The following is a 27141-nucleotide window of genomic DNA, read 5'->3' as shown; positions in this document are numbered from 1 at the left end:
TTCTGATGATGAAACATGTTGCATTTGCTAGTTATAGGATATTCCTCTTTGACAATCTAAATAAAATTTGGTTTTTTTCAGACATCATTAAGAAGAACAACGTAGTATGAATGAAAAGCAAAGTTAAACTAAAATGGTGGAGAAAAAAAACTGAAAACTTCCCTTCGAATTGAAGACAGACCAACTAAAATGGAAAACTTCTAATCTAATGATGAAATGTTGGGTAATCAGTGAAGGCATATGGTTAATTATGTTTCTTGCTATCAGCAGAAAGACCTCAAAATGTTACAAGAACATATTCGCTGGTCAAATAGAAACGATGCAAATAATTGTGGAATGATGGAAAAAAATATCATTTTTGGTCATGAGAAATAGCACAAAAACCAATACTAATAAAACATTTTTTATTCAACTCTATTGTAAATAAAACAACATGATTATTTAAATCTTTCATTTTAGAAGTAAAATGATGTCATAGCAACAAATCAAAACAAAAAATAAAACACATTTTCTTTTAAGGTTAGCACATTTGCATTTTAGAAAACTGTCTTTTTTATTTATTTTTTAAATACAGATAAGTATTTGAACATCACAATTAAACTGTCTAATGTCTAAACTTTACATTAACAGACAATAGTAAAATATGTAAAAGCAGAAAGAAAACAAAAAATCTTGTACTCGAGGATTTTCATTGGCAGTTCTCCATCAAGGCTGACATTAAATAATTCTGGTAAAAATTATTACATTACAGCTCTCTGCTTGTTAGCAGGTACGTTACTTTGTGATTCCAGCTAAACTGCTTGACATTTTCTTGAAACTGTGGCAACTCCTTACTTCGGATTATGGAAATAAACAAAGCTGCTTAATGAATTAACAGATCTCAGTGTGCTAGGGTTTTGTGTCAGATCTTATTATTCAGCATAATAAAAATGACAAAATTTTAACACTATGAAGTTTGTGAGTCCAAAAATGCTGCAAAAAGGTGTAGATAACAAAGAAACCTATGAGTTTATTTACATTTACAACATTTTTGGAGTTTTGTTCTGTATTTCAAAATGTCACTAGAAAGTGTGCATTTCCCATGAAAATGCAAGTGTGAACGCTGAATGCGTTTGGTAAAAATGGCAAAAGCGTTTGAAGCCAACTATTGAAGATTTGCAGAAAGGTAAGAACTAGTTCATGCAGTGTGAAAAACCCATGTAAAAGCCAAAATTAGCTAAAAAGCTAAAACTAGCTAAAATACTAACGATGGCATCTAGGCTACCACCAGCATGTCTGCCTAGGAAGAGAGGCAGACATGGAAAAGTGGCACTTCCAGTCGCAGGTGGAGAGGAGTCATGTGGGGAGGAGGGAGTGACGAACATGAGGAGCAGACAGTCAGAGAGCTTTTGCCTGGCAAAACGATGTGAAATAATATCTGCAAACAAATGTTGGCTATCATTCCACCACCATTTCTGAGATAACATTTGTTTGGAGGCATCGTTTAGCACGGTGACTATAAAAACCATGTCACATGCAGTATGAAAAAAAAGCAACAAGAAAAGCTCAAAATATTCCCAGGTGTTAAACTGACCAACTTCAAAATGGCCACTGCCTCCATGACAGTCCTGAAACTGGATGATTGATTGCCATTAATAGGCCGGACCGAAATCATCCACTGTGAAACACAACGGACAGTGAAACTGGTCCTTGTTTTTATATTTTTTAAAGTTACTTGTTTTAATTTCAGTCTAGGATAATTAAGAAGCATTTAAACAATTAAAAATCCCAAATTAGCGTGACATTTATTCTAATAAGAATATATACAAAGTTTTTGTACTTATAAAAACTTGTAAAACTATAAAAACATAAAATCCAGTGTTCATACATTGTGTGTTTTTACATGCGTTTACCTAGATAACATGGCTGGAGGGTCACTCGTTGGAACAGACCGTCTTCACCTGCCTGTATGTACATAACCCCGACCTCATTGAGGAGCCAGCACTCAAAGCCTTTGCCCTGGGTTTACTAAAAGTGTGTGACATCGCACGAGAAAAAGTAAACAAGGCAGCTGTGTTTGAAGAGGTGAGCTGTTTTACCTCTCGTGCTCATTGTGGGGATAAATGTTAGAGAAAGCTACAGGTATGAAGTCTACTCAGAAAAGCCTTGAGGAATGTATTCTAAGTCACTCATTAACACCGCTGTGGTGCATTACATCTCCACTGGAGCTCCTCATTGAAGAGTAGGCCCAACTGCGACTGTACTTGGCAGCTTCCAGGTGTGAATGTGTGTAAATAACTGAATGTGGTCAGGCCACTACCTCCGAGAAAAATGATCCCTTGATAAATTTCAAGATTCCTGTGCAGGAAATTTAGTATGGGATTTGATTACTGCATGTTTCAGGTATTTACTAATACATGAAAAAAATAGGAGTGTAGAAAAATACTCATATTTTCATTCCCATTGAATAAATGTTGTCTTTTGCTCCTTAATTTTTTTCATTCCTTTATTCTATTTTTACCTCCTTTGTCTTCTAATTTTCTTCTCTTGTTTCCATATTTTCGTCCTTAAGTTTTTCTTGTGTGGTCCTTTCTTCCTGATCTCCCTCCTCTTTTGCCCTTCTTTCCTTATTTCCATCCATCTTCCCAGTTTCTTGCTTTTTTTCCAAGTTTCAAAATGTTTAGCCACTGAAGAAAGAAACTAAATTAAGATACAAATTGGTTAATTAATTTTAATGTGTTATACCGTTTGAGAAGAGAGATGATTTGAAACATTTTAATTTCATTAATGTTTAATTAATGATTTTTAACTCATGTTTTCTATAGGAGGATTTCCAGGCGATGACTTATGGGTTCAAGATGGCCAATAACATCACTGACCTGCGGGTGACAGGTGCTTATTTGTTGTATGTTGTAAACATGTGCAGTGTGTTCAGATAAATAAGATGTTTCTTTCTCTCATGCTGATCTTTTGTAGGCATGCTCAAAGACGTGGAAGACGAGTTACAGAGGAAAGTCAAGGTATTTTACTTTTACTGCAGCCGATTTTCATATTTAGGATCACTAGATCAAGTGAGAAAAAAAAAAGACATCAGAATGTTTTAAGTGGCCTTGGGAATCAAACATTAACATTTGCTTAGCTTCTTTCTTAATATGTTTGAAAATTTGAAACTCCTTGGTATCTGAGGAAATCCATTTCGCCTATCATTTTCAAACGTGCGTTTTCTTTTTTTTCAGTGTATGTTTTCGGTGTCACTCTGTCTATTTCGTAAGCTTTACTGCTGATCCAGTAGACTTCCCGTCTCCAATGTCACTGGTGGCTCTTTGAAGAAACAATTGTTTTTTGTTTACATGCACAATACATGATGTCCACTCCGCAATCATGTAAATGAAAAAATTTGATCTAATATTGACGATAGGGAGACTACAGCCAAAATAATGCATTTATGTGTGGGGCAAGTTGAGCCAGCGTATTGTTAAATGGATCAACTTTCGACTTTATTTGCTACACTTATCTTCAGTTTGACCTCATGTTTTAGCTCATACATATTACAATTGACATACGAAACTAATTTTAAAATATTTCTGAAATGCAATTCTTATAAAACTTATAAATTCACTTTTAAAACTGAAAAACAGTTTTTGCGAAACAGAAGACGAACCGCTTTACCCATAAGGTTCTTACTTTCAAAAACGTTGACAAATGATGCCTTCTCATTATTTGGTTACATCATCAATGTTTTTTCATTTTGTTATTTTATTTTTTTACCATTTTAGAGAAACAAGGGGTGGTTCAGCTTATGCGTTGACTCAATTAAGCCCAATGTCCCTGCTTTCTATGTCCTGATATATGTTGCTTCTCCTCGCAGAGCACACGCAGCCGGCAAGGCGAGCAGAGAAACCCAGAAGTTGAGCTGGAAGTGAGTTTACTGTGTTATACATATTTAGTATAGATTTTCTTTTAGCACATTTAGCTGTGCTACCTTCTGATGGGTGTGGATTGCATGCAGTGAATCATATTGCCCCATTGTTGTTAATCTAATAGCTTTACACTTTTGCATATATCTCACATATTGTTTGCTATCTCATTTGTGGTCCTGTGAAATTCAAATGAGCTTTAAAACTGGTTTGAAATTTTCAGTAGCTTTGTTGTAATAAATATGGGAAATGAAATTGTCCTGAACATTAAAAATCATGTTCGTTGTTAATTTAAAGTAAGAAATACATGCCAGGAAAACACTAACATCTTGTGTATTTTCATTTTTTTTGTAGCACCAGCAGTGTCTGGCACTTTTCAACAGAATCAAGTTTACACGCCTGCTGCTGACTGCTCTGATTGCCTTCACCAAGAAAGAGGTAAGGTGCAAACAAAGAAACGTGCAAGACCAGGAAAACAGCCACATACAATTCAGAAGCACACAGACTGGAACATTAAATATCATTGACAACTGATTTGGGCAATTCAAAAACCTGATCAGATTGTTATAAAACCAATGGAAAAGTCTAATAACTAAACAGAATCTGAATAAGACATTTATTCCTGTAAATAAATAAATAAGCTTTTTTTTAGGTTGAAAACATAGAAATGCACAACCAGATGTGAATGAAAAAAAACTTATTGTAATTGTATATTTACCAGACCAGCTCAGTGAGTGAGGCCCAGAAGCTTGTAGCTCAGGCAGCTGACCTCCTGCCACCCATTCATTCCAGCATCCAGTATGGCATCCAATCCCAAAATGACACCACAAAAGGAGGTAACACACACCTTGAACCACCAAGTCAAGCTTAAGCTTTGATATTGAAATCATTTACAAGCTTTAAGTAAACTGTGCATGAAGTTATGTATAAATTATTTGCATTTTTGTGTTCTAGATTTTTTTTATTTAGCCAATATTGTTTTTATCTTGCTCCATTCTACCAGATTTGATCTTTACAAGCTTTTTTCAGGTTTTTAGTAAAAAAAAAAAAAAAAAAAATGATGAACTTGTTTGTGTGTGAAAATGTCAGACCACCCCATCATGATGGGCTTTGAGCCTCTAGTGAACCAACGACTGCTGCCACCTACCTTTCCTCGCTACGCCAAGATCATCAAGACATGGTGGCTTACTTCAGCAAGCTCATAGAACGCATCAAGACGGTTTGTGATGTGGTCAACACCACAAACCTACACGGCATTCTGGTAAACACAGTACAATAAGCTACTTCAGAACACAAAATGTCTTTTCCGTTTTGTTCATAACTTTCTTTCAGTAAAAAACACAGAAAAAGATTGTTTTTTGTCACTATTTTTCAAATGATTCTTAGTTATTTATTCTTGGCTTCTCTGGAAACCGTCCTGTAAATATGGTTTCCGGGATGTTTTGTGGATGAAGGAGCTCTGACTCTTGTTTTTTCAGGACTTCTTTTGTGAATTCAGTGAGCAGTCACCCTGTGTGCTCTCCAGATCTCTTCTCCAGGTATGAAAATACGAGTCTCCTCTTTTGTCCTCACAGCTAGTGTTGAAAACGTACCTAAAAAGGATTTAACAAAATTTCTCCAAACTGAACTTATTGGATCTCATTTTGTAATTTCTTATGTACTTTTTGAACTAGAACAGGTTTTTTCAGTCATTTGACGACAAGCAATTATTTCCTTTGAAATTGGCATGAGTATCAAGAAATTTGAGAACCAGGTCTTTTACCTACTCTTGAAATTGGGAAAGACAAGTGTATTCTGTTCAGATAAGACAGATGAGTATTGAGCTTCATTATTGAAGCTCAATACATTTTCTTGTGGCCACTTTACTGGGAGGAGACATGGCATTATGTATGACATTAATAATCGAACTAATAATCTTTCTGAGGTTTGTATCATGGAAATTTCCAGTTGTGTCATTAGGTGGACTTAGTTGCTACATAAATATGTTGCTATTTGATTGCAAAATATGTATGTAGATGATTAAAAACCTACATACAAATTTTGTATTTGTATGTAAATATATATAACCCCATGACTAATGAATTATTGGTGGGGTTCCTCATGGTTCTGTACATGGGCCACTTTAAAACTAGAGCACCACCCACGTGTTGTGGCAATCACTGAATCCATATTTTATAAATTAACATATTTAAAGCTCACATAGCTGACTTCTTTGCCTGGACTTTTCTAAACGATAAAAGATATAATAATCTTGGTGTAGGAAAACTTCTGACTTTAAAGAAAGTCACAAAACATGTTTTTTTTTTGTTTTGTTTTGTTTATTTCCGTAATGCTTTGGCATTTGGCAAACACAAATGATATTGATAATCCTAAGTGACCTGAAACAGGAAATGTTTCATCTGATTTAATGTGAAGAAGGTGAGGAAAAAATGTAAGTTTGTTTTTTTTGTTTTGTTTTGAAGTGCATGTAAGTCTCTTCTTTTCAGACGACGTTCCTGATAGACAATAAGAAAGTGTTTGGCACTTACCTGATGCAGGACATGATTAAAGATGCCCTGAGATACTTTGTTAGTCCACCAGTCCTCTCCTACAAGTAAGTTTTTGTTAAATGTAGGGTATTATCATCATTACAATATTATAATTAGTAGATTATGCGTAATGTGTACAGTCTTTGCTTCTATCAGCACTTAGCTGCCTTTAAGGTTAGAATTAATGTTGTCTTTAGTAAATAATGTGATTTTTGTGTCCAGATGTTGTCTCTCCAACAACCACCAGGCAAGGACTACATCGACTCCTTTGTTACTCACTGCTCCAGGGTACATTCTAGACATTCAAATTTGTGCATTGATGTACTTCCTGGGATTTTAGAACATTAGCTTAGATCATTAGTGCGGTTACGGGAGCTGTGCCTCGTGAGATGTGATTATTACATATCAACTGCTACGGTTTCATAACACCTCCACTGAAACCTGCTGTTTTCCGGTGCAGCCTTTCTGCAACCTCATCCAGATCCACGGACACAACCGAGCGCGGCAGAGAGACAAACTGGGCCACATTCTTGAAGAGTTTGCTACGCTACAGGATGAGGTGAGATTCAGTCATTGTAGAGGTTAAACAAAATATCAGTGATTTGTTGTGCATATCACAAGCTAGATTAGCTTGGGGAGTTTAGGTGCTTTATAAGATGTTCATTTTTTTGTGCTCTTCAGGCTGAGAAGGTGGATGCAGCACTGCACAGCTTACTGATGAAATTGGAGCCTCAACGGCAACATTTGGCCTGTCTCGGCACCTGGATCCTGTATCATAACCTGAGAATCATGATCCAGTATCTCTTGAGTGGTTTTGAACTGGAGCTTTACAGCATGCATGAATACTATTACATCTACTGGTCGGTGCTAATGTATTATTTTTAATTTGGCTATATCTAAAGAAAAAAAAATATATGAACTAATCAACTGTTTTTGTTTTTGTTTGTTTTGTGGTTGTAGGTACTTGTCAGAGTTCCTCTATGCATGGCTAATGTCGACACTAAGCAGAGCTGACTCCTCTCAGATGGCAGAAGAGCGGATTCTGGAGGAACAGCTGAAAGGACGGAGCAGCAAAAAGACCAAGAAGAAGAAGAAAGGTGCAGTTTTCAGTCTAACCTAAGCATGATTCGGAATATTAGGTTTCCATGTGGAAGTGACATGAGGCTCCAGAGCACTGAAACTGCTTTATTGTGCTTTGCAGTTCGCCCCCTTGGCAAAGAGATCACCATGAGTCAAGCATACCAGAATATGTGTGCTGGCATATACAAGGTAGGAAACAATAAATTATGTTTTTGACACCCTTCAATTTGTCCATGTCCTTCCTCATTCTCTTCTGTCAGACCATGGTAGCTTTGGATATGGACGGAAAGGTGCGAAAGCCCCAGTTTGAGCTGGACAGCGAACAAGTCCGCTACGAGCATCGCTTTGCTCCCTTCAACAGTGTAGTTACTCCCCCGCCTGTGCACTACATCCAGTTTAAGGTAAAGTCAGTGTGTGACCTATTCAGCAGTCCGCCTATCCTACCGCAAACCGTTTTATTTTGTTTTTCTTCCCATCTCCAGGAAATGTCGGATCTGAAAAAGTACAATCCTCCACCAGGTTCTGCAGACCTTTACCTGGCTGCCAGCAAACACTTCCAGCAGGCCAAGATTATCCTAGAAAGTGTGCCAAACCCAGACGCTGAGGTCAGGAAGTCAATCTGTTGTTCATCTGTTATGGTGGAACATTTTTCAGTTTTTGCAAGCTCTAAAAGCAGATAAATATTAAAGTATCAGTAAATAATTCAGTTTCTACAGTAATGAAATTTGATGCCTAGAAGAATCAGAAGTATTTTAAATAAAAATACCTGGTGGCTTAAAATGTTTTTGATCAAACATTAATCCCTATTGCCAATCTATGAGTGCAATTATTATCCTGTTGGAATGACAACACATTTATTTCTTCTCTATTATTTATGGCTATCAGTATCAAATAATAAATTATTGATGGCAGGTAAAACGCATACTGAAAGTGGCCAAGCCCAACATAGTAGTGATGAAGCTTCTAGCCGGGGCCACAAGAAGGAAACAAAGGTAACACGATTTATTTACAATGAAAACATCTTAGATCTATTTCAAAATGTAGACTAGTTTATGTTTTTAAAAAGAAAGCAGTCTGTTTTCTGTCAAGTAAGTTTTTAGCTGTTATGCATCAGCTGTACTTTATTGGAGTGTGATAAATTTTATTTTCCTGTATCTCCAGGTGCTGCCAGAGTTTGATTTCTCCGCTCACAAATATTTCCCTATTGTCAAGATAATTTGAATCCCACAGTCTGGCACCAGAAGGACTCAAACACCCTGACCTAGTCCATGTTGGAACGATAGTAAAATCACCCAGCTGTAACATCACATAGAGCTGTGTCTTGTCTTCTATTTCTGACTTTACTGAGGTTTTTTTTGTTTTGTTTTTGTTTCATTATCCCATTAAAAAGCATCTTCTGAACACTGGGATTAATGTGTGTATATCTTCATTAAATCTCTGTTTTAATGTTGGTGATCGTGTCGAGTCAAATGAAAGCATGAGTTTTTACACTGAAAAACTTAGCTTCATAATCATATTAAGGACAACAATTATTTAGTCTGCTCATAAAAACATTCACAGATAAGGTGGGGGAGTTTATTTTCTAGCTGTAACCTATGCAATAAGTCTCTGACTAATTCTTAATGTGTAAAAAAATAACTGTGGTTATAGTTTCTGTTTTTAGCTCCATTTGTGTCATTTCTGGAACTATTTTGTGAAAGGAGATATTTTACAGTAACTTGAGAACTGACCTTGAGTGTCATGGCCCCATATTGACCTTGAATATTAAATTCAGTTCAAAAGATCTTGTTTGGCTGACCGTCCTGTTGACTTTACTGTACAACTGTCAAGTTAGTCTCCAGTTCTCTCCATAATGACATTTCTGTATTAAAAATATTTTTTGGTGGACTAGTGTACTGTTAGGTATACTAACTATCTCTTAAGTTTATTCAGTAAGCTTAAGAGAAATTGGTCACTCGGTGTATATAATTTATCTAATATTTGACATTCATGTATATACTACTAGAAAAAAGTAAACACACTGTTTTCTGTCACACATTTCAGATCATCACACAAATATCGGTCAAAGACAACATAAGTAAATACAAAAATAAAGTTTCAACTCATTAATTAAAGTTACTTAAACTCAGCTGGGAAAAAATAATTGCCTTCTAAATCTAATAATTAATGTCAGCAACATCTGAGTTTTTACTGATCCAAGTTTGAGAATTAACTTGTTTAAGATTACACTACTGTATCTGAACTAGATTTGAGCCTTACCTTCACTAACATTGACCTTAACTGAGGCAGGTGGGACTATTTACATCTGTCAAAAAGAATTAACATAAGGGTCTGTAACAGTAAGATGCATGTTAATGTGAGGAACTGCACCCCTCCGCTCAACCTCCTTTCATTGAGAGGGCCCAACACACTTCTTGCTCAGAAAGGTTAACACTTACCCAGCTATCTGCGCCTGAGGTACTTAAACCCCAAGTCTGCAGTGTTCACCTCTGAGAATCTGTTGAGCTGGTTATCAGGGAAACTCGCCTGAAAGGCAATCCACATGTTTGGCATTAATCGGACTAAAGCTTTGATCAATATGAAAAACAGCTAAGCCTCCATTCAGTGTCTTTATCCTTGCAGGACACAGGCTGGTGTCTTATCTCCAGCAGTCACTGGGTGAGAGGCGGGGTACAGAGACTGGCTGCCATTCCATCACAGAGCAACCATGGTCTGTGGAAGCATCCACAGGGAGAACATGCAACACTCCAATGCTGTACAACCACAGGTTAGATCAGAATCAGAGACCTTCTTGTTATTTCCTCCTCCATCAGACAGACCAATAAACGGGCTATTTATAATGCAGAAAGTTAAGGCCTTGCAGAGAATCATGTCGAACCGCAGAGGTTGCCTGTACTTCAGAGCCCTCTGCTGGCTAAAGTGTGCTACAGCAATCATTCTGATCTCTTGACACCCGTGACAGTATTTCACACCCTGAAACCAACAAAGGTATGCACATAACTGAGCTCTCAGCTAGTATCGGGTAACCATTACACGTGTCGACACATTGTCAAATCTTCTAATTTTTAGCAACATGGACATGCTCTAAATTTAGTCCAGATAGTGCCAGGCCTTCAAATGTGTTCAATGAAATGTCATAGTCTCTTAAAGAAGGAAATAGATTTCCTGTGCTTCCTGTAGATTTATTAGCACATAAACAGAATGATCCATATTTCACAACTGAGAGACTGAACTTCTAACATCAGAGAAGGAATGCATCTAAAAGTTGCAGGACAGTAACTCTCAAACACTGGAGTTGGACACCTCTGCTCAAGTAAAACCTTCTGTTTTTTAGATTTCCCTAGGTCTATACTGCAAACACTCAGGTGTTGTGTTGGAATGTTTTCCTTTTCCCCCGTTACCTGTAAGTCGTGTTCATAGTGTTGGGATTGAGACAAGGCATCCTGCTCTGCTCCATGGTAGGTTGAGCTGAGCTAGTATTTAAAAATGTGGGGAAATGAATTGTATGATGTGACACTGGATATTAGAAAGAGTTTGACGCTCCAGTTTGAAAACTGGAAGTGAAACTCAAACATGATAATGGTTTTTCAGTTATGGAAATGAGACCTTGAATGTTCAGATAGCAGACAGATAGCACACCGCAGACAAAGCATGAAGTTATGATAGTTCTATCTTTTTATTTATGGAGATGAATGATGGGAAAATGGGCAGCTGGACAAAAGTACTGTATTTTACTATGGTCTTAACTCATACTTTTGAAATATTTATCTAAGATTACAGGCTATAGTTTGACTAATAAGCACAAAGAAATAGGTAAATATGATAGTCATTTTAATTATTAAATAAGGAATATCTGGAAAGTATTCATCAGTTTTCCTTCATTGTTTTGCCAATCCACTCCATGTACTGGCAGATGTCCAGCATTACAATGGAGTTAGCACATGTATCCGCAGGCTGGCTAACAATAATTCCTTGCAGATATCCTTCGTACTCCACAGCTGAGCCTGCATCGCCCTGAGACACAGAAATCAGAGGCAGGATGGTTTTACATGTGGAACAGTGTCAAAAAACAAAGCTACAGTATTAAATATGTATATGTATCAGTGAAATGGTTGTCTTACAAAGCAGGTCTCCACTCCAGGTAAGAAGCCACAGATTGTAGATTCACCGTTGCTGTATTTTCTGTCAGGTTTATCTTTCTCTCCACACTCAGAGATCTCTGTCGTGGCACATCTGACCTCACCAACCGGTTTACCGCCTGATAAAAACAAAAATCCTGAAATGTCATTTCCTTTCACTAAAAATAAATTGTTTCATTTATGACTTTTTTTTTTTTTTTATATTCCTACCTTTTGCCTTTGCTCCCATTCCTCCAATCTGCACTTTTGCTCTTGGCTCTAGCTTGGTGCATTCTCCTGAAGGGAGGCTGATGGTGGGAAGTTTGACTGACATATCCTCATTCAGCTGGATGAGCATAATGTCATGGGGCATTTCCTTCTTCATCTTTGAAGGTGTGCTGCTGTTTGGCCGGAATAGTTTGTTGGAGTTTTTTGGATTTGCCTTTTAACCAAGAGACAGATTTTGTAAAAAAGGACACATCATTGTTTATGCCGAGCTTCACTGTGACTGTCCTGCAAAAAAAAAAAAAAAAAAAATTGTAGTGAAATTAGTGGATGCTCAAACTGTCACATCAAACACACTGCTGCAAAGTCAGTAATTCAAAAAAATAAAATAAAGCGCAAATAGAAGAGATCTGCGGATGTCTTACTGCTCTGCACAGTGAGAAGCTGTGATGACCCAGCGGGGATTGAGCAGAGCGCCTGCACAGGACTTCCCGCCCTGAGCGGACTCTATCTGGACATGGTACTGGCGATCCTTGTCACAGGATCTACTCCCAAGAATCCTCTTCTCAATAGCGTTTGATGCAGCACCTGAAAAGGAAGAAACAACAGCCATCCAGCGTGCTGCAAGTATCAAACACACAAAGCAGAATGTCTACCGAACAACTTTCAGCCGAGGTCTAAGGCCACTTTTCTGCCTGTAAGCTGCTGGTAACTTCAATTTCCTGAGGGAGTCTTCCCAAGGGATCAATAAAGTACAAGTCTAAGTCTAAGTAGCTGGAGAAGGAAAAAAACTCACCTGCAACCAGCAAAAGGAGTACAAAGCAATGCTCCATCGTGGTTCTTGATGAGGATCACCTCTGGTGTCTGACTGACGCTCTGTCTTTTATAGGCCTTATCAGCGTCTGGGGGACTTTTTTTTTCTTTTTGCCATAGGCTAGCCTGGTTAGGCAGCCAATTACAAGTTCCCCTAAAACCTGTTTTATCATGGTGCATCAGTCAAATGAACTTAACAGCACAGAAGATAAATGGACGAATGGATGTGTTAAATGAACAGTAGCAACATTTTAGCAACAGGAAACAAATGAGGACAACCTCGTTCTAAAAGAAGTTCCTGTAAAGGTCACAGTAAATTTTGTCCTGTTGTTGTGGTACATTTTATGTCATTATTATAGCTGTGAAGCTTGTCAAAACGTATATATTCTTAAAATTTATGACTGCTCGTCCCCTCTTCCTGTCACCATCTGTACTGTTGATGTTAACCACCAGCTTGATTTCCTCTTTTATCAATACAATGAACCTGAATGTGTCGGCCATAAAATCAACCTACTGGACCTGAGATGAACAAAAAAGTGTTACATACATTCAAGAAATTTTAATACCTAGTCATATGCAATAAATTAAAATATATTTTCTAATTAAGTTTGTCAGATTAAACAAATCTTTTAAAAATAGCCTTATAGCAAGAGTTAAACCAACTTTTCATATATATCCAAGTAAAAGTTACTATATGACATAGTATTTTATTTTGCAGAGAACTGTATGTGTGAGTTTCCAGAGTTCAATAAACCTATTATTCATGCAGCAGCATAAAGTTCACACTTTATCCCTCTAGCCTAAATTTATTGCTGCATCTGGCCAAAGGAGGGTCAGAGTTTATGGAAAGTAAAACTACTCGGAGAGTTGTTTACTTAAAATGTGAATCAAATGAAGATCAGTTCACTCCCAAGTTAAATTAAAGTTAGAACTTTCAGAGATGAATGAAATCGAGAGCAAAAAGCGTAGCTGACAATTTATGGCTGTGAGTACACTGTTAAATACTGCTAAAATATATCCCTGTAGACCTTTTGAGAAGTAGGCTTTCAGTTCATAGTCCCACTTGCTGAGCTTGAATTTTTTAAACTGAAAAAGCAATGAGCTAGCAAATTTTCTTTGTACACCTTGCTTTGCATTTGAACTAACTATCACTAAAATACTGTGGTACATTTTTATCTGAACGCACGCGTAGATAATTATTCAAATGTTTTTTGACCCAATAGATTGTGTGCTTTCACATTGCCATTAAAAGTTGGAATTTTGCTCAGGCAAAATCCCATAAAAGGTAAACGAGTTCAGTTATTCTGATGATGAAACATGTTGCATTTGCTAGTTATAGGATATTCCTCTTTGACAATCTAAATAAAATGTTTGGTTTTTTTTCAGACATCATTAAGAAGAACAACGTAGTGTGAATGAAAAGCAAAGTTAAACTAAAATGGTGGAAAAAAAACTGAAAACTTCCCTTCGAATTGAAGACAGACCAACTAAAATGGAAAAACTTCTAATCTAATGATGAAATGTTGGGTAATCAGTGAAGGCATATGGTTAATTATGTTTCTTGCTATCAGCAGAAAGACCTCAAAATGTTACAAGAACATATTCGCTGGTCAAAATAGAAACGATGCAAATAATTGTGGAATGATGGAAGAAAAAATATCATTTTTGGTCATGAGAAATAGCACAAAAACCAATACTAATAAAACATTTTTTATTCAACTCTATTGTAAATAAAACAACATGATTATTTAAATCTTTCATTTTAGAAGTAAAATGATGTCATAGCAACAAATCAAAACAAAAAAATAAAACACATTTTCTTTTAAGGTTAGCACATTTGCATTTTAGAAAACTGTCTTTTTTATTTATTTTTTAAACACAGATAAAGTATTTGAAGATCACAATTAAACTGTCTAATGTCTAAACTTTACATTAACAGACAATAGTAAAATATGTAAAAGCAGAAAGAAAACAAAAAAATCTTGTACTCGAGGATTTTCATTGGCAGTTCTCCATCAAGGCTGACATTAAATAATTCTGGTAAAAATTATTACATTACAGCTTTCTGCTTGTTAGCAGGTACGTTACTTTGTGATTCCAGCTAAACTGCTTGACATTTTTCTTGAAACTGTGGCAACTCCTTACTTCGGATTATGGAAATAAACAAAGCTGCTTAATGAATTAACAGATCTCCAGTTTGCTAGGGTTTTGTGTCAGATCTTATTATTCAGCATAATAAAAGAAAAATGACAAAATTTTAACACTATGAAGTTTGTGAGTCCAAAAATGCTGCAAAAAGGTTTAGATAACAAAGAAACCTATGAGTTTATTTACATTTACATTTTTGGAGTTTTGTTCTGTATTTCAAAATGTCACTAGAAAGTGTGCATTTCCCATGAAAATGCAATGTGAACGCTGAATGCGTTTGGTAAAAATGGCAAAAGCGTTTGAAGCCAACTATTGAAGATTTGCAGAAAGGTAAGAACTAGTTCATGCAGTGTGAAAAACCCATGTAAAAGCCAAAATTAGCTAAAAAGCTAAAACTAGCTAAAATACTAACGATGGCATCTAGGCTACCACCAGCATGTCTGCCTAGGAAGAGATGCAGACATGGAAAAGTGGCACTTCCAGTCGCAGGTGCAGGAGTCATGTGGGGGAGGAGGGAGTGACGAACATGAGGAGCAGACAGTCAGAGAAGCTTTTGTCTGGCAAAACGATGTGAAATAATATCTGCAAACAAATGTTGGCTATCATTCCACCACCATTTCTGAGATTTAGCACGGTGACTATAAAAACCATGTCACATGCAGTATGAAAAAAAAGCAACAAGAAAAGCTCAAAATATTCCCAGGTGTTAAACTGACCAACTTCAAAATGGCCACTACCTTTGTGTCCTCCATGACAGTCCTGAAACTGGATGATTGATTGCCATTAATAGGCCGGACCGAAATCATCCACTGTGAAACACAACGGACAGTGAAACTGGTCCTTGTTTTTATATTTTTTAAAGTTACTTGTTTTAATTTCAGTCTAGGATAATTAAGAAGCATTTAAACAATTAAAAATTCCCAAATTAGCGTGACATTTATTCTAATAAGAATATATACAAAGTTTTTGTACTTATAAAAACTTGTAAAACTATAAAAACATAAAATCCAGTGTTCATACATTGTGCGTTTTTACATGCGTTTACCTAGATAACATGGCTGGAGGGTCACTCGTTGGCACAGACCGTCTTCACCTGCCTGTATGTACATAACCCCGACCTCATTGAGGAGCCAGCACTCAAAGCCTTTGCCCTGGGTTTACTAAAAGTGTGTGACATCGCACGAGAAAAAGTAAACAAGGCAGCTGTGTTTGAAGAGGTGAGCTGTTTTACCTCTCGTGCTCATTGTGGGGATAAATGTTAGAGAAAGCTACAGGTATGAAGTCTAGTCAGAAAAGCCTTGAGGAATGTGTTCTAAGTCACTCATTAACACCGCTGTGGTGCATTACATCTCCACTGGAGCTCCTCATTGAAGAGTAGGCCCAACTGCGACTGTACTTGGCAGCTTCCAGGTGTGAATGTGTGTAAATAACTGAATGTGGTCAGGCCACTACCTCCGAGAAAAATGATCCCTTGATAAATTTCAAGATTCCTGTGCAGGAAATTTAGTATGGGATTTGATTACTGCATGTTTCAGGTATTTACTAATACAGGAAAAAAATAGGAGTGTAGAAAAATACTCATATTTTCATTCCCATTGAATAAATGTTGTCTTTTGCTCCTTAATTTTTTTCATTCCTTTATTCTATTTTACCTCCTTTGTCTTCTAATTTTCTCTTGTTTCCATATTTTCGTCCTTAAGTTTTTCTTGTGTGGTCCTTTCTTCCTGATCTCCCTCCTCTTTTGCCCTTCTTTCCTTATTTCCATCCATCTTCCCAGTTTCTTGCTTTTTTTCCAAGTTTCAAAATGTTTAGCCACTGAAGAAAGAAACTAAATTAAGATACAAATTGGTTAATTAATTTTAATGTGTTATACCGTTTGAGAAGAGAGACGATTTGAAACATTTTAATTTCATTAATGTTTAATTAATGATTTTTAACTCATATTTCTATAGGAGGATTTCCAGGCGATGACTTATGGGTTCAAGATGGCCAATAACATCACTGACCTGCGGGTGACAGGTGCTTATTTGTTGTATGTTGTAAACATGTGCAGTGTGTTCAGATAAATAAGATGTTTCTTTCTCTCATGCTGATCTTTTGTAGGCATGCTCAAAGACGTGGAAGACGAGTTACAGAGGAAAGTCAAGGTATTTTACTTTTACTGCAGCCGATTTTCATATTTAGGATCACTAGATCAAGTGAGAGAAAAAAAGACATCAGAATGTTTTAAGTGGCCTTGGGAATCAAACATTAACATTTGCTTAGCTTCTTTCTTAATATGTTTGAAAATTTGAAACTCCTTGGCATCTGAGGAAATCCATTTCGCCTATCATTTTCAAATCATTTTTCAAACGTGCGTTTTCTTTTTTTGTCAGTGTATGTTTTCAGTGTCACTCTGTCTATTTCGTAAGCTTTACTGCTGATCCAGTAGACTTCCCGTCTCCAATGTCACTGGTGACTCTTTGAAGAAACAATTGTTTTTTGTTTACATGCACAATACATGATGTCCACTCCGCAATCATGTAAATGAAAAAATTTGATCTAATATTGACGATAGGGAGACTACAGCCAAAATAACTGCATTAAGTGTGTGGGGCAAGTTGAGCCAGCGTATGGTTAAATGGATCAACTTTCGAATTTATTTGCTACACTTATCTTCAGTTTATGACCTCATGTTGTAGCTCATACATATTACAATTGACATACGAAACTAATTTTAAAATATTTCTGAAATGCAATTCTTATAAAACTTATAAATTCACTTTTAAAACTGAAAAACAGTTTTTAAGAAACAGAAGACGAACCGCTTTACCCATAAGGTTCTTACTTTCAAAAACGTTGACAAATGATGCCTTCTCAATTATTTGGTCACATCATTAATGTTTTTTATTTTTTATTTTATTTTTTTTACCATTTTAGAGAAACAAGGGGTGGTTCAGCTTATGCGTTGACTCAATTAAGCCCAATGTCCCCTGCTTTCTATGTCCTGATATATGTTGCTTCTCCTTGCAGAGCACACGCAGCCGGCAAGGCGAGCAGAGAAACCCAGAAGTTGAGCTGGAAGTGAGTTTACTGTGTTATATATTTAGTATAGATTTTCTTTTAGCACATTTAGCTGTGCTACCTTCTGATGGGTGTGGGATTGCATGCAGTGAATCATATTGCCCCATTGTTGTTAATCTAATAGCTTTACACTTTTGCATATATCTCACATATTGTTTGCTATCTCATTTGTGGTCGTGTGAAATTCAAATGAGCTTTAAAACTGGTTTGAAATTTTCAGTAGCTTTGTTGTAATAAATATGGGAAATGAAATTGTCCTGAACATTAAAAATCATGTTCGTTGTTAATTTAAAGTAAGAAATACATGCCAGGAAAACACTAACATCTTGTGTATTTTCATTTTTTTTGTAGCACCAGCAGTGTCTGGCACTTTTCAACAGAATCAAGTTTACACGCCTGCTGCTGACTGCTCTGATTGCCTTCACCAAGAAAGAGGTAAGGTGCAAACAAAGAAACGTGCAAGACCAGGAAAACAGCCACATACAATTCAGAAGCACACAGACTGGAACATTAAATATCATTGACAACTGATTTGGGCAATTCAAAAACCTGATCAGATTGTTATAAAACCAATGGAAAAGTCTAATAACTAAACAGAATCTGAATAAGATATTTATTCCTGTAAATAAATAAATAACTTTTTTTTAGGTTGAAAACATAGAAATGCACAACCAGATGTGAATGAAAGAAAAACTTATTGTAATTGTATATTTACCAGACCAGCTCAGTGAGTGAGGCCCAGAAGCTTGTAGCTCAGGCAGCTGACCTCCTGCCACCCATTCATTCCAGCATCCAGTATGGCATCCAATCCCAAAATGACACCACAAAAGGAGGTAACACACACCTTGAAGCCACCAAGTCAAGCTTAAGCTTTGATATTGAAATCATTTACAAGCTTTAAGTAAACTGTGCATGAAGTTATGTATAAATTATTTGCATTTTTGTGTTCTAGATTTTTTTTATTTAGCCAATATTGTTTTTATCTTGCTCCATTCTACCAGATTTGATCTTTACAAGCTTTTTTCAGGTTTTTAGTAAAAAAAAAAAAAAAAAATGATGAACTTGTTTGTGTGTGAAAATGTCAGACCACCCCATCATGATGGGCTTTGAGCCTCTAGTGAACCAACGACTGCTGCCACCTTTCCTCGCTACGCCAAGATCATCAAGAGGAGGACATGGTGGCTTACTTCAGCAAGCTCATAGAACGCATCAAGACGGTTTGTGATGTGGTCAACACCACAAACCTACACGGCATTCTGGTAAACACAGTACAATAAGCTACTTCAGAACACAAAATGTTCTATTCCGTTTTGTTCATAACTTTCTTTCAGTAAAAAACACAGAAAAAGATTGTTTTTTGTCACTATTTTTCAAATGATTCTTAGTTATTTATTCTTGGCTTCTCTGGAAACCGTCCTGTAAATATGGTTTCCGGGATGTTTTGTGGATGAAGGAGCTCTGACTCTTGTTTTTTCAGGACTTCTTTTGTGAATTCAGTGAGCAGTCACCCTGTGTGCTCTCCAGATCTCTTCTCCAGGTATGAAAATACGAGTCTCCTCTTTTGTCCTCACAGCTAGTGTTGAAAACGTACCTAAAAAGGATTTAACAAAATTTCTCCAAACTGAACTTATTGGATCTCATTTTGTAATTTCTTATGTACTTTTTGAACTAGAACAGGTTTTTTTCAGTCATTTGACGACAAGCAATTATTTCCTTTTGAAATTGGCATGAGTATCAAGAAATTTGAGAACCAGGTCTTTTACCTACTCTTGAAATTGGGAAAGACAAGTGTATTCTGTTCAGATAAGACAGATGAGTATTGAGCTTCATTAGTGATAAAATGACCGCAAGGAAACACATTTTTCTTGTGGCCACTTTACTGGGAGGAGACATGGCATTATGTATGACATTAATAATCGAACTAATAATCTTTCTGAGGTTTGTATCATGGAAATGTCCAGTTGTGTCATTAGGTGGACTTAGTTGCTACATAAATATGTTGCTATTTGATTGCAAAATATGTATGTAGATGATTAAAAACCTACATACAAATTTTGTATTTGTATGTAAATATATATAACCCCATGACTAATGAATTATTGGTGGGGTTCCTCATGGTTCTGTACATGGGCCACTTTAAAACTAGAGCACCACCCACGTGTTGTGGCAATCACTGAATCCATATTTTATAAATTAACATATTTAAATCTCACATAGCTGACTTCTTTGCCTGGACTTTTCTAACCGATAAAAGATATAATAATCTTGGTGTAGGAAAACTTCTGACTTTAAAGAAAGTCACAAAACATGTTTTTTTTTTTTTTGTTTTGTTTTTTATTTCCGTAATGCTTTGGCATTTGGCAAACACAAATGATATTGATAATCCTAAGTGACCTGAAACAGAAATGTTTCATCTGATTTAATGTGAAGAAGGTGAGGAAAAAATGTAAGTTTGTTTATTTTTTGTTTTGTTTTGAAGTGCATGTAAGTCTCTTCTTTTCAGACGACGTTCCTGATAGACAATAAGAAAGTGTTTGGCACTTACCTGATGCAGGACATGATTAAAGATGCCCTGAGATACTTTGTTAGTCCACCAGTCCTCTCCTACAAGTAAGTTTTTGTTAAATGTAGGGTATTATCATCATTACAATATTATAATTAGTAGATTATGCGTAATGTGTACAGTCTTTGCTTCTATCAGCAGCTTAGCTGCCTTTAAGGTTAGAATTAATGTTGTATTTAGTAAATAATGTGATTTTTGTGTCCAGATGTTGTCTCTCCAACAACCACCAGGCCAAGGACTACATCGACTCCTTTGTTACTCACTGCTCCAGGGTACATTCTAGACATTCAAATTTGTGCATTGATGTACTTCCTGGGATTTTAGAACATTAGCTTAGATCATTAGTGCGGTTACAGGGAGCTGTGCCTCGTGAGATGTGATTATTACATATCAACTGCTACGGTTTCATAACACCTCCACTGAAACCTGCTGTTTTCCGGTGCAGCCTTTCTGCAACCTCATCCAGATCCACGGACACAACCGAGCGCGGCAGAGAGACAAACTGGGCCACATTCTTGAAGAGTTTGCTACGCTACAGGATGAGGTGAGATTCAGTCATTGTAAAGGTTAAACAAAATATCAGTGATTTGTTGTGCATATCACAAGCTAGATTAGCTTGGGGAGTTTAGGTGCTTTATAAGATGTTCATTTTTTTTGTGCTCTTCAGGCTGAGAAGGTGGATGCAGCACTGCACAGCTTACTGATGAAATTGGAGCCTCAACGGCAACATTTGGCCTGTCTCGGCACCTGGATCCTGTATCATAACCTGAGAATCATGATCCAGTATCTCTTGAGTGGTTTTGAACTGGAGCTTTACAGCATGCATGAATACTATTACATCTACTGGTCGGTGCTAATGTATTATTTTTAATTTGGCTATATCTAAAGAAAAAAATATATATGAACTAATCAACTGTTTTTGTTTTTGTTTGTTTTGTGGTTGTAGGTACTTGTCAGAGTTCCTCTATGCATGGCTAATGTCGAGCAGAGCTGACTCCTCTCAGATGGCAGAAGAGCTCTCTTGAAGGAACAGCAAAAAAAGAGCAGCAAAAAGACCAAGAAGAAGAAGAAAGGTGCAGTTTTCAGTCTAACCTAAGCATGATTCGGAATATTAGGTTTCCATGTGGAAGTGACATGAGGCTCCAGAGCACTGAAACTGCTTTATTGTGCTTTGCAGTTCGCCCCCTTGGCAAAGAGATCACCATGAGTCAAGCATACCAGAATATGTGTGCTGGCATATACAAGGTAGGAAACAATAAATTATGTTTTTGACACCCTTCAATTTGTCCATGTCCTTCCTCATTCTCTTCTGTCAGACCATGGTAGCTTTGGATATGGACGGAAAGGTGCGAAAGCCCCAGTTTGAGCTGGACAGCGAACAAGTCCGCTACGAGCATCGCTTTGCTCCCTTCAACAGTGTAGTTACTCCCCCGCCTGTGCACTACATCCAGTTTAAGGTAAAGTCAGTGTGTGACCTATTCAGCAGTCCGCCTATCCTACCGCAAACCGTTTTATTTTGTTTTTCTTCCCATCTCCAGGAAATGTCGGATCTGAAAAAGTACAATCCTCCACCAGGTTCTGCAGACCTTTACCTGGCTGCCAGCAAACACTTCCAGCAGGCCAAGATTATCCTAGAAAGTGTGCCAAACCCAGACGCTGAGGTCAGGAAGTCAATCTGTTGTTCATCTGTTATGGTGGAACATTTTTCAGTTTTTGCAAGCTCTAAAAGCAGATAAATATTAAAGTATCAGTAAATAATTCAGTTTCTACAGTAATGAAATTTGATGCCTAGAAGAATCAGAAGTATTTTAAATAAAAATACCTGGTGGCTTAAAATGTTTTTGATCAAACATTAATCCCTATTGCCAATCTATGAGTGCAATTATTATCATGTTGGAATGACAACACATTTATTTCTTCTCTATTATTTATGGCTATCAGTATCAAATAATAAATTATTGATGGCAGGTAAAACGCATACTGAAAGTGGCCAAGCCCAACATAGTAGTGATGAAGCTTCTAGCCGGGGCCACAAGAAGGAAACCAAGGTAACACGATTTATTTACAATGAAAACATCTTAGATCTATTTCAAAATGTAGACTAGTTTATGTTTTTAAAAAGAAAGCAGTCTGTTTTCTGTCAAGTAAGTTTTTAGCTGTTATGCATCAGCTGTACTTTATTGGAGTGTGATAAATTTTATTTTCCTGTATCTCCAGGTGCTGCCAGAGTTTGATTTCTCCGCTCACAAATATTTCCCTATTGTCAAGATCATTTGAATCCCACAGTCTGGCACCAGAAGGACTCAAACACCCTGACCTAGTCCATGTTGGAACGATAATAAAATCACCCAGCTGTAACATCACATAGAGCTGTGTCTTGTCTTCTATTTCTGACTTTACTGAGGTTTTTTTTGTTTTGTTTTTGTTTCATTATCCCATTAAAAAGCATCTTCTAAACACTGGGATTAATGTGTGTATATCTTTATTAAATCTCTGTTTTAATGTTGGTGATCGTGTCGAGTCAAATGAAAGCATGAGTTTTTACACTGAAAAACTTAGCTTCATAATCATATTAAGGACAACAATTATTAGTCTGCTCAAAAAACATTCACAGATAAGGTGGGGGAGTTTATTTTCTAGCTGTAACCTATGCAATAAGTCTCTGACTAATTCTTAATGTGTAAAAAATAACTGTGGTTATAGTTTCTGTTTTTAGCTCCATTTGTGTCATTTCTGGAACTATTTTGTAAAAGGAGATATTTTTACAGTAACTTGAGAGCTGACCTTGAGTGTCATGGCCCCATATTGACCTTGAATATTAAATTCAGTTCAAAAGATCTTGTTTGGCTGACCGTCCTGTTGACTTTACTGTACAACTGTCAAGTTAGTCTCCAGTTCTCTCCATAATGTCACATTTCTGTATTAAAAAATATTTTTTGGTGGACTAGGTATACTGTTAGGTATACTAACCTATCTCTTAAGTTTATTCAGTAAGCTTAAGAGAAATTGGTCACTCGGTGTATATAATTTAATATTTGACATTCATGTATATACTACTAGGAAAAAGTAATCACACTTACTGTTTTCTGTCACATTTCAGATCATCACACAAATATCGGTCAAAGACAACATAAGTAAATACAAAAATAAATTTTCAACTCATTAAATTAAAGTTACTCAAACTCAGCTGGGAAAAAATAATTGCCTTCTAAATCTAATAATTAATGTCAGCAACATCTGAGTTTTTACTGATCCAAGTTTGAGAATTAACTTGTTTAAGATTACACTACTGTATCTGAACTAGATTTGAGCCTTACCTTCACTAATACTGACCTTAACTGAGGCAGGTGGGACTATGTACATCTGTCAAAAAAGAATAAACATAAGGGTCTGTAACAGTAAGATGCATGTTAATGTGAGGAACTGCACCCCTCCGCTCTACCTCCTTTCATTGAGAGGGCCCAACACACTTCCTGCTCAGAAAGGTTAACACTTACCCAGCTATCTGCGCCTGAGGTACTTAAACCCCAAGTCTGCAGTGTTCACCTCTGAGAATCTGTTGAGCTGGTTATCAGGGAAACTCGCCTGAAAGGCAATCCACATGTTTGGCATTAATCGGACTAAAGCTTTGATCAATATGAAAAACAGCTAACCCTCCATTCAGTGTCTTTATCCTTGCAGGACACAGGCTGGTGTCTTATCTCCAGCAGTCACTGGGTGAGAGGCGGGGTACAGATACTGGCTGCCATTCCATCACAGAGCAACCATGGACTGTGGAAGCATCCACAGGGAGAACATGCAACACTCCAATGCTGTACAACCACAGGTTAGATCAGAATCAGAGACCTTCTTGTTATTTCCTCCTCATCAGACAGACCAATAAACGGGCTATTTATAATGCAGAAAGTTAAGGCCTTGCAGAGAATCATGTCGAACCGCAGAGGTTGCCTGTACTTCAGAGCCCTCTGCTGGCTAAAGTGTGCTACAGCAATCATTCTGATCTCTTGACACCCGTGACAGTATTTCACTGAAACCCAACAAAGGTATGCACATAACTGAGCTCTCAGCTAGTATCGGGTAACCATTACACGTGTCGACACATTGTCAAATCTTCTAATTTTTAGCAACATGGACATGCTCTAAATTTAGTCCAGATAGTGCCAGGCCTTCAAATGTGTTCAATGAAATGTCATAGTCTCTTAAAGAAGGAAATAGATTTCCTGTGCTTCCTGTAGATTTATTAGCACATAAACAGAATGATCCATATTTCACAACTGAGAGACTGAACTTCTAACATCAGAGAAGGAATGCATCTAAAAGTTGCAGACAGTAACTCTCAAACACTGGAGTTGGACACCTCTGCTCAAGTAAAACCTTCTGTTTTTTAGATTTCCCTAGGTCTATACTGCAAACACTCAGGTGTTGTTGGAATGTTTTCCTTTTCCCCCGTTACCTGTAAGTCGTGTTCATAGTGTTGGGATTGAGACAAGGCATCCTGCTCTGCTCCATGGTAGGTTGAGCTGAGCTAGTATTTAAAAATGTGGGGAAATGAATTGTATGATGTGACACTGGATATTAGAAAGAGTTTGACGCTCCAGTTTGAAAACTGGAAGTGAAACTCAAACATGATAATGGTTTTTCAGTTATGGAAATGAGACCTTGAATGTTCAGATAGCAGACACATAGCACACCGCAGACAAAGCATGAAGTTATGATAGTTCTATCTTTTTATTTATGGAGATGAATGATGGGAAAATGGGCAGCTGGACAAAAGTACTGTATTTTACTATGGTCTTAACTCATACTTTTGAAATATTTATCTAAGATTACAGGCTATAGTTTGACTAATAAGCACAAAGAAATAGGTAAATATGATAGTCATTTTAATTATTAAATAAGGAATATCTGGAAAGTATTCATCAGTTTTCCTTCATTGTTTTGCCAATCCACTCCATGTACTGGCAGATGTCCAGCATTACAATGGAGTTAGCACATGTATCCGCAGGCTGGCTAACAATAATTCCTTGCAGATATCCTTCGTACTCCACAGCTGAGCCTGCATCGCCCTGAGACACAGAAATCAGAGGCAGGATGGTTTTACATGTGGAACAGTGTCAAAAAACAAAGCTACAGTATTAAATATGTATATGTATCAGTGAAATGGTTGTCTTACAAAGCAGGTCTCCACTCCAGGTAAGAAGCCACAGATTGTAGATTTACCGTTGCTGTATTTTCTGTCAGGTTTATCATTCTCTCCACACTCAGAGATCACTGTCGTGGCACATCTGACCTCACCAACCGGTTTACCGCCTGATAAAAACAAAAATCCTGAAATGTCATTTCCTTTCACTAAAAATAAATTGTTTCATTTATGACTTTTTTTTTTTTTTTAAATATTCCTACCTTTTGCCTTTGCTCCCATTCCTCCAATCTGCACTTTTGCTCTTGGCTCTAGCTTGGTGCATTCTCCTGAAGGGAGGCTGATGGTGGGAAGTTTGACTGACATGTCCTCATTCAGCTGGATGAGCATAATGTCATGGGCATTTCCTTCTTCATCTTTGAAGGTGTGCTGCTGTTTGGCCGGAATAGTTTGTTGGAGTTTTTTGGATTTGCCTTTTAACCAAGAGACAGTTTTTGTAAAAAAGGACACATCATTGTTTATGCCGAGCTTCACTGTGACTGTCCTGCAAAAAAAAAAAAAAAAACAAAATTGTAGTGAAATTAGTGGAAGCTCAAACTGTCACATCAAACACACTGCTGCAAAGTCAGTAATTCAAAAAAATAAAATAAAGCGCAAATAGAAGAGATCTGCGGATGTCTTACTGCTCTGCACAGTGAGAAGCTGTGATGACCCAGCGGGGATTGAGCAGAGCGCCTGCACAGGACTTCCCGCCCTGAGCGGACTCTATCTGGACATGGTACTGGCGATCCTTGTCACAGGATCTACTCCCAAGAATCCTCTTCTCAATAGCGTTTGATGCAGCACCTGAAAAGGAAGAAACAACAGCCATCCAGCGTGCTGCAAGTATCAAACACACAAAGCAGAATGTCTACCGAACAACTTTCAGCCGAGGTCTAAGGCCACTTTTCTGCCTGTAAGCTGCTGGTAACTTCAATTTCCTGAGGGAGTCTTCCCAAGGGATCAATAAAGTACAAGTCTAAGTCTAAGTAGCTGGAGAAGGAAAAAACTCACCTGCAACCAGCAAAAGGAGTACAAAGCAATGCTCCATCGTGGTTCTTGATGAGGATCACCTCTGGTGTCTGACTGACGCTCTGTCTTTTATAGGCCTTATCAGCGTCTGGGGGACTTTTTTTTTTCTTTTTGCCATAGGCTAGCCTGGTTAGGCAGCCAATTACAAGTTCCCCTAAAACCTGTTTTATCATGGTGCATCAGTCAAATGAACTTAACAGCACAGAAGATAAATGGACGAATGGATGTGTTAAATGAACAGTAGCAACATTTTAGCAACAGGAAACAAATGAGGACAACCTCGTTCTAAAAGAAGTTCCTGTAAAGGTCACAGTAAATTTTGTCCTGTTGTTGTGGTACATTTTATGTCATTATTATAGCTGTGAAGCTTGTCAAAACGTATATATTCTTCAAATTTATGACTGCTCGTCCCCTCTTCCTGTCACCATCTGTACTGTTGATGTTAACCACCAGCTTGATTTCCTCTTTTGTCAGAATAAATACAATGAACCTGAAT

At 37.1% G+C, this 27141-nt stretch overlaps 2 protein-coding genes and 2 pseudogenes across 2 annotated transcripts; 2 read left to right on the top strand and 2 right to left on the bottom strand.

Annotated features, from left to right (window-relative positions):
• Positions 1 to 1248: 1248 nt before the first annotated feature.
• LOC129371898 (N-alpha-acetyltransferase 35, NatC auxiliary subunit-like) lies at positions 1249 to 9118 on the top strand (annotated as a pseudogene).
• Positions 9119 to 11156: 2038 nt separating this feature from the next.
• LOC129372107 (trypsin-like) lies at positions 11157 to 12692 on the bottom strand. Its single transcript, XM_055049142.1, is given in 6 exon segments — positions 11157 to 11518; positions 11626 to 11762; positions 11854 to 11989; positions 11991 to 12135; positions 12273 to 12435; positions 12644 to 12692. Coding segments are annotated over 6 exon segments (765 nt in total). The 5' UTR covers positions 12681 to 12692; the 3' UTR covers positions 11157 to 11371.
• Positions 12693 to 15270: 2578 nt separating this feature from the next.
• LOC129371897 (N-alpha-acetyltransferase 35, NatC auxiliary subunit-like) lies at positions 15271 to 22833 on the top strand (annotated as a pseudogene).
• Positions 22834 to 25138: 2305 nt separating this feature from the next.
• Positions 25139 to 26701, bottom strand: LOC129372104 (trypsin-like). The gene is made up of 5 exons (XM_055049136.1): positions 26628 to 26701; positions 26258 to 26420; positions 25838 to 26118; positions 25608 to 25744; positions 25139 to 25500 (listed from the first exon to the last, which is right to left on the bottom strand). Exons 1-5 carry the CDS (start codon positions 26662 to 26664, stop codon positions 25354 to 25356), a joined length of 765 nt encoding a protein of 254 aa, XP_054905111.1. The 5' UTR covers positions 26665 to 26701; the 3' UTR covers positions 25139 to 25353.
• Between the last annotated feature and the right edge of the window lie 440 nt (positions 26702 to 27141).

The sequence above is a fragment of the Poeciliopsis prolifica genome, unplaced genomic scaffold (genome assembly GCF_027474105.1).
Source record: "Poeciliopsis prolifica strain line A6 unplaced genomic scaffold, Auburn_PproV2 SCAFFOLD028, whole genome shotgun sequence".
Lineage (NCBI taxonomy): Eukaryota > Metazoa > Chordata > Actinopteri > Cyprinodontiformes > Poeciliidae > Poeciliopsis > Poeciliopsis prolifica.
This window is presented reverse-complemented; position numbering and strand designations above follow the sequence as displayed.

Coding starts and splice junctions, on each gene's coding strand:
- LOC129372104 (XM_055049136.1), bottom strand. CDS start 26,664: ATGGAGCATTGCTTTGTACTCCTTTTGCTGGTTGCAG. Junction 26,119..26,257: donor GCTTCTCACTGTGCAGAGCA/GTAAGACATCCG, acceptor TTTTTTTTGCAG/GACAGTCACAGTGAAGCTCG. Junction 25,745..25,837: donor AATGGGAGCAAAGGCAAAAG/GTAGGAATATTT, acceptor TGTTTTTATCAG/GCGGTAAACCGGTTGGTGAG.